The following is a 12884-nucleotide window of genomic DNA, read 5'->3' as shown; positions in this document are numbered from 1 at the left end:
AACTTTGGCAACTTCATATCACACTTGATGCATTGTCTTGCTCTTTTGTGTTATAAAGACAACTTGTTTCTTCAAACCTTACAAACCAGTCTCTCCTAGTCATGGAGAGCTTTGTCTCTTAGCCTTCAAAGAACTGAAGAGAATTAGGGCCTTACTTTGGATTAGGCTTTGGCTTTTGGCATTGTGGCTGGTTTGATCCCCTATTCTAACCAGAAAAAAAGTTTCTTATTATCAGCAAAAATCCTATTTGCCTATCATATTTGTGTTCGCTGGAGTAGCAGCACTTAGATTCCCTTCAAGAAATTTGTTTTTTGCCTTCACAAATTGACTGATGCAAGAAGCCTGGTTTTCTGTTTATCTTGGCTTTGAATGTTTCTCACTAAGCTTACTAATTTCCACTTTTTAAATTAAAGTGAAAGACACGTGACTCTTTCCTTTACTGGAACACTTATGGGGGTTATAGTGTTATAGATTGTCCTAAGTTCAATATTGTTGTGTCTCTGGGAATTGGGAAGCCCAAAGAAAGGGAGAGGGATGAACAGTCAGAACATACGCAAAACACTTATACATTAAGTGAGATAGGTTGCTATGTGTCACTCCAAACCAATTATCATAGTAACACTAAATTCACTTGTCACAGATCACTATGAGAGAGATAACAATAATGACAAAATTTGAAATATTATGGGAATTACCACAATGTAACACAGAGACATGAAGTGAGTATATGCTTTTGGTGAAACATTGTTATCACAAACCTCAGTTTATTAAAAAAAAAGTTAATAACTGCAAATCACAACAAAGTAAAGCACAATAACTTATGAACTTATACCTACATGAGAAAAGACAAATAAGTACCTATATTCTTTAAGAATATTAAGACAAAAATTCCTTTACTGTATGCATTTGTACCTATTGATAGATATATAGATGTATGTATATGTGTGTACATACAAATATAGAACACCACAATATAAAATAAAATGCAGACATGAAAGTTTAATGTTTGAACCTTTCTTCAGAACTGGAAAATTAATAAGAGATGCCACAAATGCAGGGAGTTAAAAATGACGAGAAAAATCTGATCCCCCAAAGTGAGTAACATAATTGCTAAACTATAACTACCTTCAAAATGTTAGTTTTGCTTGACTTTTCAATAGGAAGGTTAGAATTTTTGAGTTACCAAGTAAGGCAAGGCACACTGTTGTGCTTCTGGCATCAAACTACATGTACTATACTAATAAAGTCTTTTCATTATATTTTGAATATGTGTGAAACTTTCAGATTGCTAACTCCTACCTCATTAGTGAATTTTTCTTTTAATGTCTTCAAACAGAGCTAGAATTATAGCATCATAGACATACAGATCTCATTATTTCATATTTTTGTTTCTGAATGTGCCATAATTTTATTCACCATATGTGATCTTTTGCACATGATTTCTTAGACTGCATCATAAAATAGTAAAGGTTAACTGTAGTAAACTGAAGAAAGGAAGACTTGGTGGGAATAATAAAAGGGAATTTGGCTCACTGAAGCTTGTCCCATTTAATATACCTTTTCCTCCCAGGACAGTATTGACTCTAATTGATTTTTAAAATAATGTGTATCTTTACTTCAGTAACTTTGCCAGATGAGTACATGGAATATTTCCTAAGTATACCTGATCTCCAGCCTAAAAAAGCTGTAATTAATGTGATCATTACATTTATTCAACTCATTTATCATTTGTCTTATATGAAGAGTATTTACTTGGGAAAAGAGAAAAAATATAAATGTTTCTTAGGGAAAATTGACATTGTAAGTGGTTAGAAACAAGGACTTAACTGGTTTGTCTTTGTTGATAAGATTAAGCAGAAAGATTTTAAATATCTGTTTTAAATTTTTATGTAAATACAGCTTTATGCTCAGATGCTACTTTGAAAAAAGAAGAAAAAAAAAAAACATGTAATCTGGAATTTCTTTTTAATCGAAGGAACCTATGTTGAGTACTAATTATGGATCATCAAGAAGACCCTGTAATTAGAGAAAAAGGATCTGTGGGGGGTTAAGTAAACAGAATAAAATTATTTTATGTGCATTTTTAATACATCATATCGAATACTGCTATTATGTATAACTAACATCTTCATAAACAAAACAGTAAAATTCAAAGAAAGAAGAAAGAAGTTAGGCTCTACCTAAGATGTTTCTAATACATAAATACTATGTAGTATAAAGATGGCTACTTGAATACCACGCATAAGAGGGTAATTATCCTGTATTAGTTCCTTGGAATATATTTAAAATAGCATAACTTAACATATTCTGTTCCTATGTGTCAGCATGCACAAAGCTGATTTTCCTCTAGGAATGATAATTTTCTTTAAAATATTGGTAAGGTAATTCAATTATAAAAAAAATATATTTTCTCACTTTTTATTGCAAAAGTCATTTGTAAATTACTGGAAGAAAGAATGAAAACTTATAAAATTCAATTAAAAGTCAGCACTGTTTTATTAAAAAAATCCTGTGAAGAATTACAAAATGATTTATAAATACTAACTGATAATACTCAAATTATTTATAAAAATATATCCTTATAACCATAAACCCAGATATCCATGTAAAATAAGCAATGAAAGAAGATAGAATGTATAACTTTGTCATAGAATATAACCAAATAGATTTTTTAAATCACAAATGACTTGCATAGTCTGGTAAATTCCTAGGTACATAACCCAAAATTATTTCAAAATGTCCAACTTCAAAATTAAAAAAAAGTCACTTAATATTTATTTTTCTGAAAGAATATATTCTGTAGTCATATTTGCCTTTTTTAGTTTAATAAATATGTAATAAAGATAAGCTATCATTTTATTACTAAATTTCATGACATAAGATAAAAATGTGTCTTTAATGAAGGCTGAATAAAATATATTTGTAATATTTCCCATTCTCTGTTTTCTAGTTGATTTGAGAATTTCAGATTTACTTCAGATGTTACCCTTTATTATCCTATCAGTTGCCACATAAAATGTAAATTGGTAGATTAGAAATCTAATTAGCTTAATCTGAACTTCAGATTCCATGATATTTTCAGTACACATATTGTAATAATCAAATGAGAACATTTAGCATATCTATCATCCTAAACATTTATCATTTATATGTGTTGAGAACATTCAAATCTCTATTTTCTAGCTATTTTGAAACATTAAATGTAATATTATTGCTGAGTGCAGTGGCTCAGGAGGCTGAGACAGGAGCATCTTGAGTTCAAAGCCAGCCTCAGCAATTTAGCAAGACCCTAAGCAACTCAGCCAGACCCTATCTCTAAATGAAATACAAAATAGGAATAGAGATGTGTCTCAGTGGTTGAGTCCCCCTGATTTCAATCTCCAGTACCGCTCCCCCCAAAAGTGATATTATTAACCCTAGATACCTACTAGGCAATAGAATACTAGAATTCATTGGTTGATGAATATAAAATTAAAATTAAGTAGGAGAATTAACTTCTGGAATCCTAAGTTTAAAAAAGACTTCCAATTTTAATTGTCATATCATATGAAATAATGGCCCTTGTCTCAGTAATATATATGTATGTGTGTGTATGTGTGTGCACATGTGCTTCCATTATGTAAATTAAGTGATAAAATAGATAAAAATGTACAGTGTAATTTTTAAAACATTTTGCAATTTAATTATATCTAAAGTTAAATGTAATGTAGACCCATCTATGATCTACGAGTTTCTTTCTTATATACTTCATAGAGCAAAGGCCACAAGTGAACCTATTCACATACTCTTATCTCCAGCACCAATATTTTTAAGTGATTTTCATGTAACTATAAACTTGGCTGTCTTTTTAATAATAAAATTTTGATGGGGTATTTAAATTCAACTTATTCACTCATTCATTTAACAGTCATTGATCTAGTTCTGGTCACTGGCTTGAACAAGTAGTGTTACAAAAACAAATCAAAATTCTTTCATACTTAGAGGCCCTCATAGTGATAGAGGACACAGGGACTTAGAACAGATAAACATGCATGCAAAAGTGCCATGTCAAGAGGAAATCAAAAGAAGCAACTCATCTGCAACAGATATTACAGAGAAATTTAGCAGGAATTTTAAACAGTATGAGCACAGGATGATCCCAGTCAAAATAAGTTTGTGAAAAGCATTGTTATGCTTTAGGAATACACAATATTTCATTGTAGTTAGGCCTGGATATAATGAGAACAACATTAAGAAGGAACCTTAGGAAAGGAATCTCATACTGACTTGTGATGAGCCTTTGCTGAAATACCAGCATACCTACTCAATTACAGGTTTTAAACATCATTTGGTAGGATGGACATCTATAGTAAACCCCAATTGGATTTTTATGTTAATTAAGGATCATTCTATGAGTGGTTATCCACAGTACTGCCATATTAAAAATACTCCAATATAATATAATTATATCCTCTATATTCTGAAGATGGATGAACACCACCTCCTTCCAAAGTCACAGAATAAATACTTGCCTTGTTTCCCTGAATTGCCTTTTGGATCATGATCTGTTTTCAAGATGGATATTCTATTCTGAGATCACATGTAATTAAATTATTTGTAATGGTCTTTTATGTGATACCAGTGTATGTGTACATGTATGCATAAAGCAATCATTCATACCATAAATGTATCTATATCTGCATAAACACATTCAAAAATTATGATAACAAAATGCACTGTAAACATCTTCATGGAAGCTGTAATAATGCATAACTATTTTGGCAAATGTAGGATATTGTAACTTAGCACCACTTGACTGTTTTGAATGGTTAACTTTGATGCCAGCAGAAATTCACATTTTTCATCTGATATCCATTATATTACAGGTTCAGGATTGAGAGATTTCGATATTCTTAACTTTTGACTAGAGATAACACCATAGGAAAATCAAGAGCTACAAAAGCAAAATATCCCCATAGAAGACAACAAAGCACTATATATTCAGGGATTTCATTTTGTTTTACATAAATGCATAGTAAAATATTCAAATCCTAGGAAAAATGTACCTACTCTGTGGAAACTGTGGTGGGTTGTCATTGACATCTGTCAAGGTGATGTTGACTGTAGTAGATCCAGAAAGCCCTCCGACTTGTCCAGCCATGTCTTTGGCTTGAATGACCACTGAGTAGTGTTCTCTGGCTTCTCTGTCCATATTATGTAAGGCCGTTCTAATAACTCCTGTAATACATGCATTTTAAACAATAATCAGTGTGTGTTTTACATAAATGAAAGGCTACTCAGATATATTTTTATGTTTTAAGAAATGTTTTCTTTTGTTAGACATAATATTAAAATTTATTTTAACATAATTATAAAGCATAGGATCACTTTGCTCTAATTCAGTCCCCATTATTCTCCCTTTCCCCCTCTTCTCCCTTCCTCTGTTCCCTTTCCTCTACTGATCTAAGAAATGGTTTTTTAAATAGCATATTTTTAAAAGAAATCCACACTTCTGCAATTTAACAATGCACTAAAACTGATTTATGGAGTCATTTATCTGCAACCACGTATCCCTAACCATTTTTTTTGTGTGACTAATTAAGATTTCCATCAGTCCACATTTTCCCCAGAAAACATATTTATCAAGAATAAGATATGTATTTTAGCCAAATAAAGTTACGATATTGAGTCTAGAAATAAAGCAAAAGTCACATTTTTAATTTTATATTGCTAGGGAGACATTTAATGCATTTCTTCATGATGGATACTTGGATTGAATGAAGGCATAAAATATATATCCATTTTTTATAATGTTTATACATATAAACCCCTTTTGTATCCCCCAGAAATCAATATCCCTTTCAGTTGTCTTAAATTTAAAAAAACAAAACCACATTTTACAGAAGACCAAATTAACTGAGAGCCTATTGTTTAAAATTTTTTTTAAAAAATCACCTAGATGATATATATTATAAATATGTATATTTATGTCTATACCAAAAGAAATTCTCTTGAACTCACATTTAGTTAGTTACTGCTACAATTTGTTGGAAGTTGCCAATTGAAACTTTTAACTGTAAAGTTTACCAAACATTTGTACATACAATTTCTTGAAATGACAGAGAAAATGAAGTTGTATATTCAGAAAAAAAAAGTCCTTAAGATTGGAAAAGATCTATCACTTTATAAAAAATACTCCCCTGGTACTGGTGCATTATAATTATTCTTCTCTATTCTACTTTCCATTCGGTTTTTAGAAGAGCCTGTCCTTTTAATTAAATTTATTTTTTTCTAGTTGGGCATGGTGGTGCACTCAGCAACTCAGGAAGCTGAGGCAGGAGAATTACAAGTTCACAGCCAGCCTCAGCAACTTAAGAAGGCCCTAAGCATTTTAGGGAGTCCATGTCTCAAAATAAAATATATAACAAAGGACTTAGGATGGGGATGTGGCACAGTGGTTAAGACCCCCTGGGTTCAATTCATGGTACCAAAAACAAAACATTTATTTTTTCTTTCTAGCTTCCACATATGAGAGAAAATATATGGGACTGTAGACCACATCTCTTTTCTTCTTGTTGTTGCTGTTGTTCTTCTTCTTTTTTCTGAATGAATTTTCTGTGTAATAACTTTAAGAGGAGAGCCTCTGGCATGAAAAATGATTCCAGAACTTTCAAACCTTGTGAACATGTAACTGAGAAAGTGTAGGAAAACCCCCTGAAGCTAAATAAAAATGAAAATTATTCTTATCACAATAAATTTTAATAATATGATAATAAATGATTCATCTAATTCATGCATATGAAAAAGCCTCAAGCCTCTTTATTAAAAAGAACAATGTTGTATCACATATGATAATTGCATAAGTAGTCACTGAATTGATGCAGGAATAAATTAGCAAAGGATTTTTGAAAATGTTTTAGAGAAAGGATATATATTTTTTTAGTATTTGAGAAAAAAATAAAGATGACTTTTTGGAGAAGAATAAATTATAAATGGAAATTTACTCAGATAGGAAGGAGTGTGAGGATGTTGTCAAGGATGATCTTCTACTGCATAATCAGTAAAATAAGGTTTTCAAGCTCTATATATCTAAAGATAAAACCCATCACCCATCCTTGCAGAGGAACTTTATAGATATCTCTTTAATGTGTAATTTGAATATTGGTCATTTAAGAGGACCAGAAAAGGAAAACCAGGGAGATGCCCTGTTGTATCCTATGAACCTTCATCATTTCAGTAGGGTGCTTTTATTTTTTATAGGGCAGACACTTACTTGTCAGTGTAAAGGAAAGGAAATAAGCTGACAAATGCTTTGCAGTAGCCAGTATGTCTGGATCATCAAAATCCACATTGACCTGGAGATGGCCTTGTTGCATGAGCTTAGCCAGGACCCCCTAGAGTCCTGTTGGTAACTGGGAGTGCCACAGTCAACTTTCCATAGAAACACAGTCCAGGGCAGGCTATTCTCATCTAACCTGAAGCCCAGGTATATGAAAGCAGATGGCCTGGAGCATAAACAGTGCACAATCATTTTTTTTAAAATAGAATTTTAGTTTGACTCACAGCAAAATTGAAAAGTACGGAGACTCCCATTTTCTCCCTCCCCTTTTCACACACAGCCTTGCACACTATAGACATCTCCCCCCGAGTTGGTACCTTTGTTACAACTGATGAAGTTACTTCAGCACATCATTATCACTTGAAGTTGGATTGCACATTTAGTCTCATTTTTGGTGTTGTGCATTCTATGAATTCTAATAATAATAAAAAATACCTGTGTCCACATTAGATTATCACATAGAATAGTTAAAATACTATGTAAATTGTCTTTCTCAACTTATTCAATCCTTATTTCTACCAATCTCTAGAAAAAAAATATTTTTATAGTCTTGACAGTTTTGCCTTTTCCAGAATGATATATAATTGAAATATGCAGGAGTTACTCATTCGGATGTCTTATTTCATTTAAAAATATCCACTTAAACTTCTCCCTATCATTCTATAGCTTGATAATTCAGATCACTCTTTTTAGTGGTGACTAATATCCCATACATGGATGCACTGCCAGTTATGTACATAATGATTTACTGAAGAATATATTGATTGCTGCTATATTTCAGAATTATAATTAAAATTGTACTAAAATTCCGTGCAGAGATTTTTGTGTGAATATCAGGTTTCAACTCATTTCAGTATATGCCAGGATGTGAATGTCAAATAACATGGTATGAGTAGAGTTAGTTTTGTTAGAAACTCTCAAACTGTCTTCTACTGTGGTTGTATAGTATTCTTTACCACCAATGATGACTATCTTGTTGCTCAATAACCTAGCCAACACTTGTTGTTTTAAGGGTTCTTGATTTCAATTAATTAAATAGGTGCATAGTGGTGTCTGATTAATTAAAGTATTGACTTTCATCTCCCTAATAATATATGATGTTGAATATCTTCATATATTAATTTGCCATCTATATACCTTATTTCATAAAGTGTCTGGTTTGGTCTTTGGACTTAAAATATATTTTTCCACTTTTTTATTGCTTTTGAATTTTAAATTTTCTTTAACTTATGTATTGTGATATATATGAAGCAGTCTTCATTATTCATGGTTCTCTGGAGAATCAGAATCCATAATTTGCCAGATAGATAGATAGACAGATAGATAAAAAGCAAATCATGAAGATAAATTTTCTCAGATAATGGTGAAGGTTGAAAAATTCTATAGTTATTATCCTCAAGCTTTTTTTAAATTTTAATTTCATACCAGTGATTGAACTCAGAGGCTCTTAACCATGGAATCACATCCTCAGCCCTTTATTATTTTTTATTTTGAGACAGAATCTCTCTAAGTTACTGAGGCTGGCTGAAGCTGGCTTTGAGCTTGCAATCCTTCTGCCTCAGCCTCTGGATCCACTGGTATTACAGGCATGTCCCACCATACCTGGATACCAGTCCATATTTGAATGTCAAAATCAAGAGTGTTGATGATAGAAAGTCTAGTTCAACTGTAGAAGAACAAAGACCCAGCTTTGTTCTGGCATCTGAAGGGGCATATTCTCCCTTGCTTTATATTTTATTCCTTTCAGGGTCCTAATAAATTAAATGATGCTCACCTATACTGGGAATGGACCTCTGCTTTACTGATTCTTACAATTAAAATATGAATATGTAGCAATATTCTCACAGAGACACCCAGGAATAATTTTTAACCATATATGTGGGCTGTCCGTGGCCAAGTGAAGTTGGCACATAAAATCAACCATTTCACTTTTTTTTAAGGTTTGCTCTTTGCAAATATTTTCTCCAGTGTCTGACTTAACTTCTTTTTCTCTTGACAATATCTTGAAAAAAAATAGACTTTGAAAAAATTAATGAAGTACAACATGTCCACTATTTCTTTCATAGATAATTCATTGGTTGTTTTATCTAAAATATACCCACCATAGCCAAGTCACTTGGGCTTTTTCCCATATTATTTCCTAGGGATTTCTTTAATTTTACATTTAAGATTACATTTCATTTTGAGTTAATTTTTATGAAGTGTGTAAGGACTAATTTCATATTTTTTTGGCATATAGATGAGTAGTTCATATTATCGTTTTCATTAAAGAATGGATTAGCCATGTTAAGAAAAACTCTGTTTTCTCTCTATCTTAGCTTCATTTCCTTGTGAAAATCTGTTAATTGTATCTTCTGATTTTGTAAGGCTCTCTAGTCTGTTCCGTGGACCTCTTTGTCTATTTTTTCATTATATCACACTATTTTGATTAGCATAGGATTAGAGTAAACTTGAACTTAGGTAGAGTTAGTATCTTGACCTATTCTTCTTCAATACTGTGCTGGATTTTCTGGGTCTTAGTCATTCTAAATATGACTTAGAACCATTTCAGTAATATCTGAAAAAATAACATTTGGGTTTTGATTGATATTATACTGAATCTGTAAATCAAGTTGGGAATAATTTGACAATATTGACATTTTGACAATATTGAGTCTTTCAACCCCTGAATGTGTAACTTTTCCCCATTAGTATTTTTAAAAATTTTTTCATCAATTTTGTAGTATGTGTATATATATATATATATATATATATATATATATATATATATATATATATATATTTTTTTTTTTTTTTTTTTCCACCATAGCAAAATCACATAATACACACACATACACACACACACAACATTTTTTTTAGACTTATAACTGGCTAATACTCAAAGCATATTGTTCTCAAGTTCAATCTCCATTTATTAATTGATGCTGTATAGCAAAGTGATTGACTTTTGTATATTAAGCTTGTATTCCATTAACTTACTGAAATATCTTATTGGTTCCAGGATGCTATGGTTTAAACATTAGGTGTCCCCCAAAAGCTCTTGTTTGATACAATGAAAGAAAATTTTCAGATAAAATATTGGATTATAAGAGATTTAGCCAAATTAGTGCATTAACTCCTGATGGGGATTAACTGAGTGACAACTGTAAGCAGGTTGGGTGTGGCTTGAGGCGGTGGGGTTTGGAGGTGTGCTTTTGCAGTTTATATTTTGTCCCTGGTAAGTGGAGCTTTCTCTGCTCAGCTGTCCAGGCACTCTGAGGCTGCTGCAGCCAGGGTTATAGTTGGCTTGGCTACTGCTCGAGAAGGCAACAAACCTTTGCATAAACTATGTGGTCCTGGTTCTACAGGATGCTGGAGTTAAGGAGTTATGGAGGCTTCCACTCATATTTCAAAGGAAGACCTTGTAGGCCATCAAAGTGCAGCAGGGTCAGAGTCCTGTGGGCACCCACTGAAAGGGCAAAGCATGAAGATGTGAGGACAAAGTTGAAGCTGCAGTGAGACCTCCAAGATTAAGAAATGCCAGTACTATAGAACATCTGCCAAGGAAACCTGCAGAAATTGATCAGAGAAAAACTGATACAGGCCATTTGGACTGCAATGATCAAGGTCACTGGGAAGAGCTACACAAATCCTTTGAGGAGAACATCAGGATACCATGTGCCCCAGATGCTGGACTTGGAGCTACAGGACTTGTTTGCTAGGATTTATTTCAGTTTGCTTTGGTCCTATACTTTCTTTACATGCCTCTATTTCTCCTTTTGGAATGGAAATGTTTACTCTATTCCTTTATGTATTGAAAATATGTAACTTGCTTTTGATTTTTACAGGGGTTCTCATTGATACTTTGCCTTGAGTCTCAGAAGAGACTTTGTTTTTGAACTTTTGGTAATGCTGAAATTGTTAAGACTATGAAGACTTTTAAAAAAGGACTAAATGCATTGTGATAACCTAGAAGTACACATAGGGAGGTAGAATGTGGCTGGAGGTTGTGGCTTACTTGGGGGATGTGCCATTGAGGTATAAATTTTGTCCTTGATGAGAGGGGTTGTCTCTCTCTTCTACTTTCTGGTGCCATGTCCTGAGCTGTTTTCCTCTGCCACACTCTTCCACTATATTCTGCCTCATTTTGTGTTCCCTGGAATGGAACTGGTTGTCTATGGACTGAGACTTCTGAAATCACGTGCTCCTAAATAAACTTTATTTCCTCTAATTACTCTTGTCAGGTCTTTTAGTCACATCAGAAAAAAAAACTGATTAAAACACAGGAACATATGTTTTGTTCACTCATTTAGATTTTAATATAGAAAAGAAAAATGAAAATTATATATTTCTTCCTTTCAAAGGAGTAGGGATAGGGAGAGGATACATCTTTGCTCTTTCTTTCTTTCTTTCTTTTTAGTTTGTTCTTGTTAGCTATACAAGACAGTAGAATTAATTTTGACAATTACATAAATGGAGCATAACTTCTCGTTATTCTAGTTGACCATGATATAGAATCTCACTGGTCATGTAACCATATATATTCATAGGGTAATAATGTCCAATTAATTCTGCTATGCTTCCTACTCCACACCTGACTCCTCCTTTCACTCCCCTATGCCTAATCCAAAGTATTTCTATAGTAATAGTGAACCTTTTCCCCAAAATCTTCACCAACATTTATTGTTACTTGTTTTCTTGATAATTGCAATTCTGACTTTTCCTCTCTTCACTCCTGTTAAGTGAATGATTTTCCTGTTATATATGAATAATCCTTTCTCTACATGGGAAAATATTTCCATAGATATTTAATCATTAAATCAAAAATAACTCACAAATGTTTCATTCTCAATGCTTATAGTAATAGCTGCTTTTATTTTTTACAGAATAAAATATATATTTTGAATAAATGCACATATAAATTCACTTCCCCTCACCCTCATTTTGTTATTTGTTTCCTGCCTTCTTTTATTTAGGAAACTACATTTCATGGTAATGAAAATTTTATAGATAATTTTTTCCAAATATAAAAGGGGTTAAATGTACAGATACCTGTGAAATATTGCCTTATGCACTGGTTTTATTAGTACATGTGCACATTAACACTATCCTGTTGTAACTGTTGGAATGCTCCTTTTATTCTAAATACTGTACTGGTTTAGATGATCAATTATTGAGGTGCCCTAGGTACTATTGTATCTGTGTTAGTTTTTAAACCTGACACTGCTTAAACATTTCTTTGAGATTTCATCAAGGGAAAGATTGACCATATGTGTTCTCTAGAAATTCTAATTTATTAAATTGCAGTGGGGCAGACACACAAAAATTTCACATTGATTTCAATATGTGTCCATGTGGGTTGCCTGAACAAAATACACTGAATGGCTTAAAGAAAAGAAATTTACTTTTCATTGGTAAGGATTCTAAGAAGCTCCGAGGTCAAGGTGCCAGGTGATTTGGCTCCTGTGAGGGCCATCTTCCAGTTTTCCAGATGACTATTTTCTCACAATGTCCTATGCAGCCTTTCCAGTGTATTAGCTTTGGAGTGTAGAAATGACCCTTTCTCTCTTCTTGTAAGGACAGTATT

The 12884-nt window shown here is 32.5% G+C and overlaps 1 protein-coding gene across 1 annotated transcript in view; it reads right to left on the bottom strand.

Moving 5' to 3' along the window:
• The window catches only part of LOC139702414 (cadherin-18-like), a 216222-nt gene that overhangs the window by 55887 nt on the left and 147451 nt on the right, over nucleotides 1–12884 (bottom strand). Inside the window, 1 exon segment of the mRNA XM_071603505.1 lies at nucleotides 5050–5217. Coding sequence (XP_071459606.1) covers nucleotides 5050–5217 — 168 coding nt within the window.

This window comes from Marmota flaviventris, chromosome 17 (genome assembly GCF_047511675.1).
Source record: "Marmota flaviventris isolate mMarFla1 chromosome 17, mMarFla1.hap1, whole genome shotgun sequence".
NCBI lineage: Eukaryota > Metazoa > Chordata > Mammalia > Rodentia > Sciuridae > Marmota > Marmota flaviventris.
The sequence above is the reverse complement of the archived record's forward strand: the minus strand, read 5'-3'. Positions and strand labels throughout refer to the sequence as shown.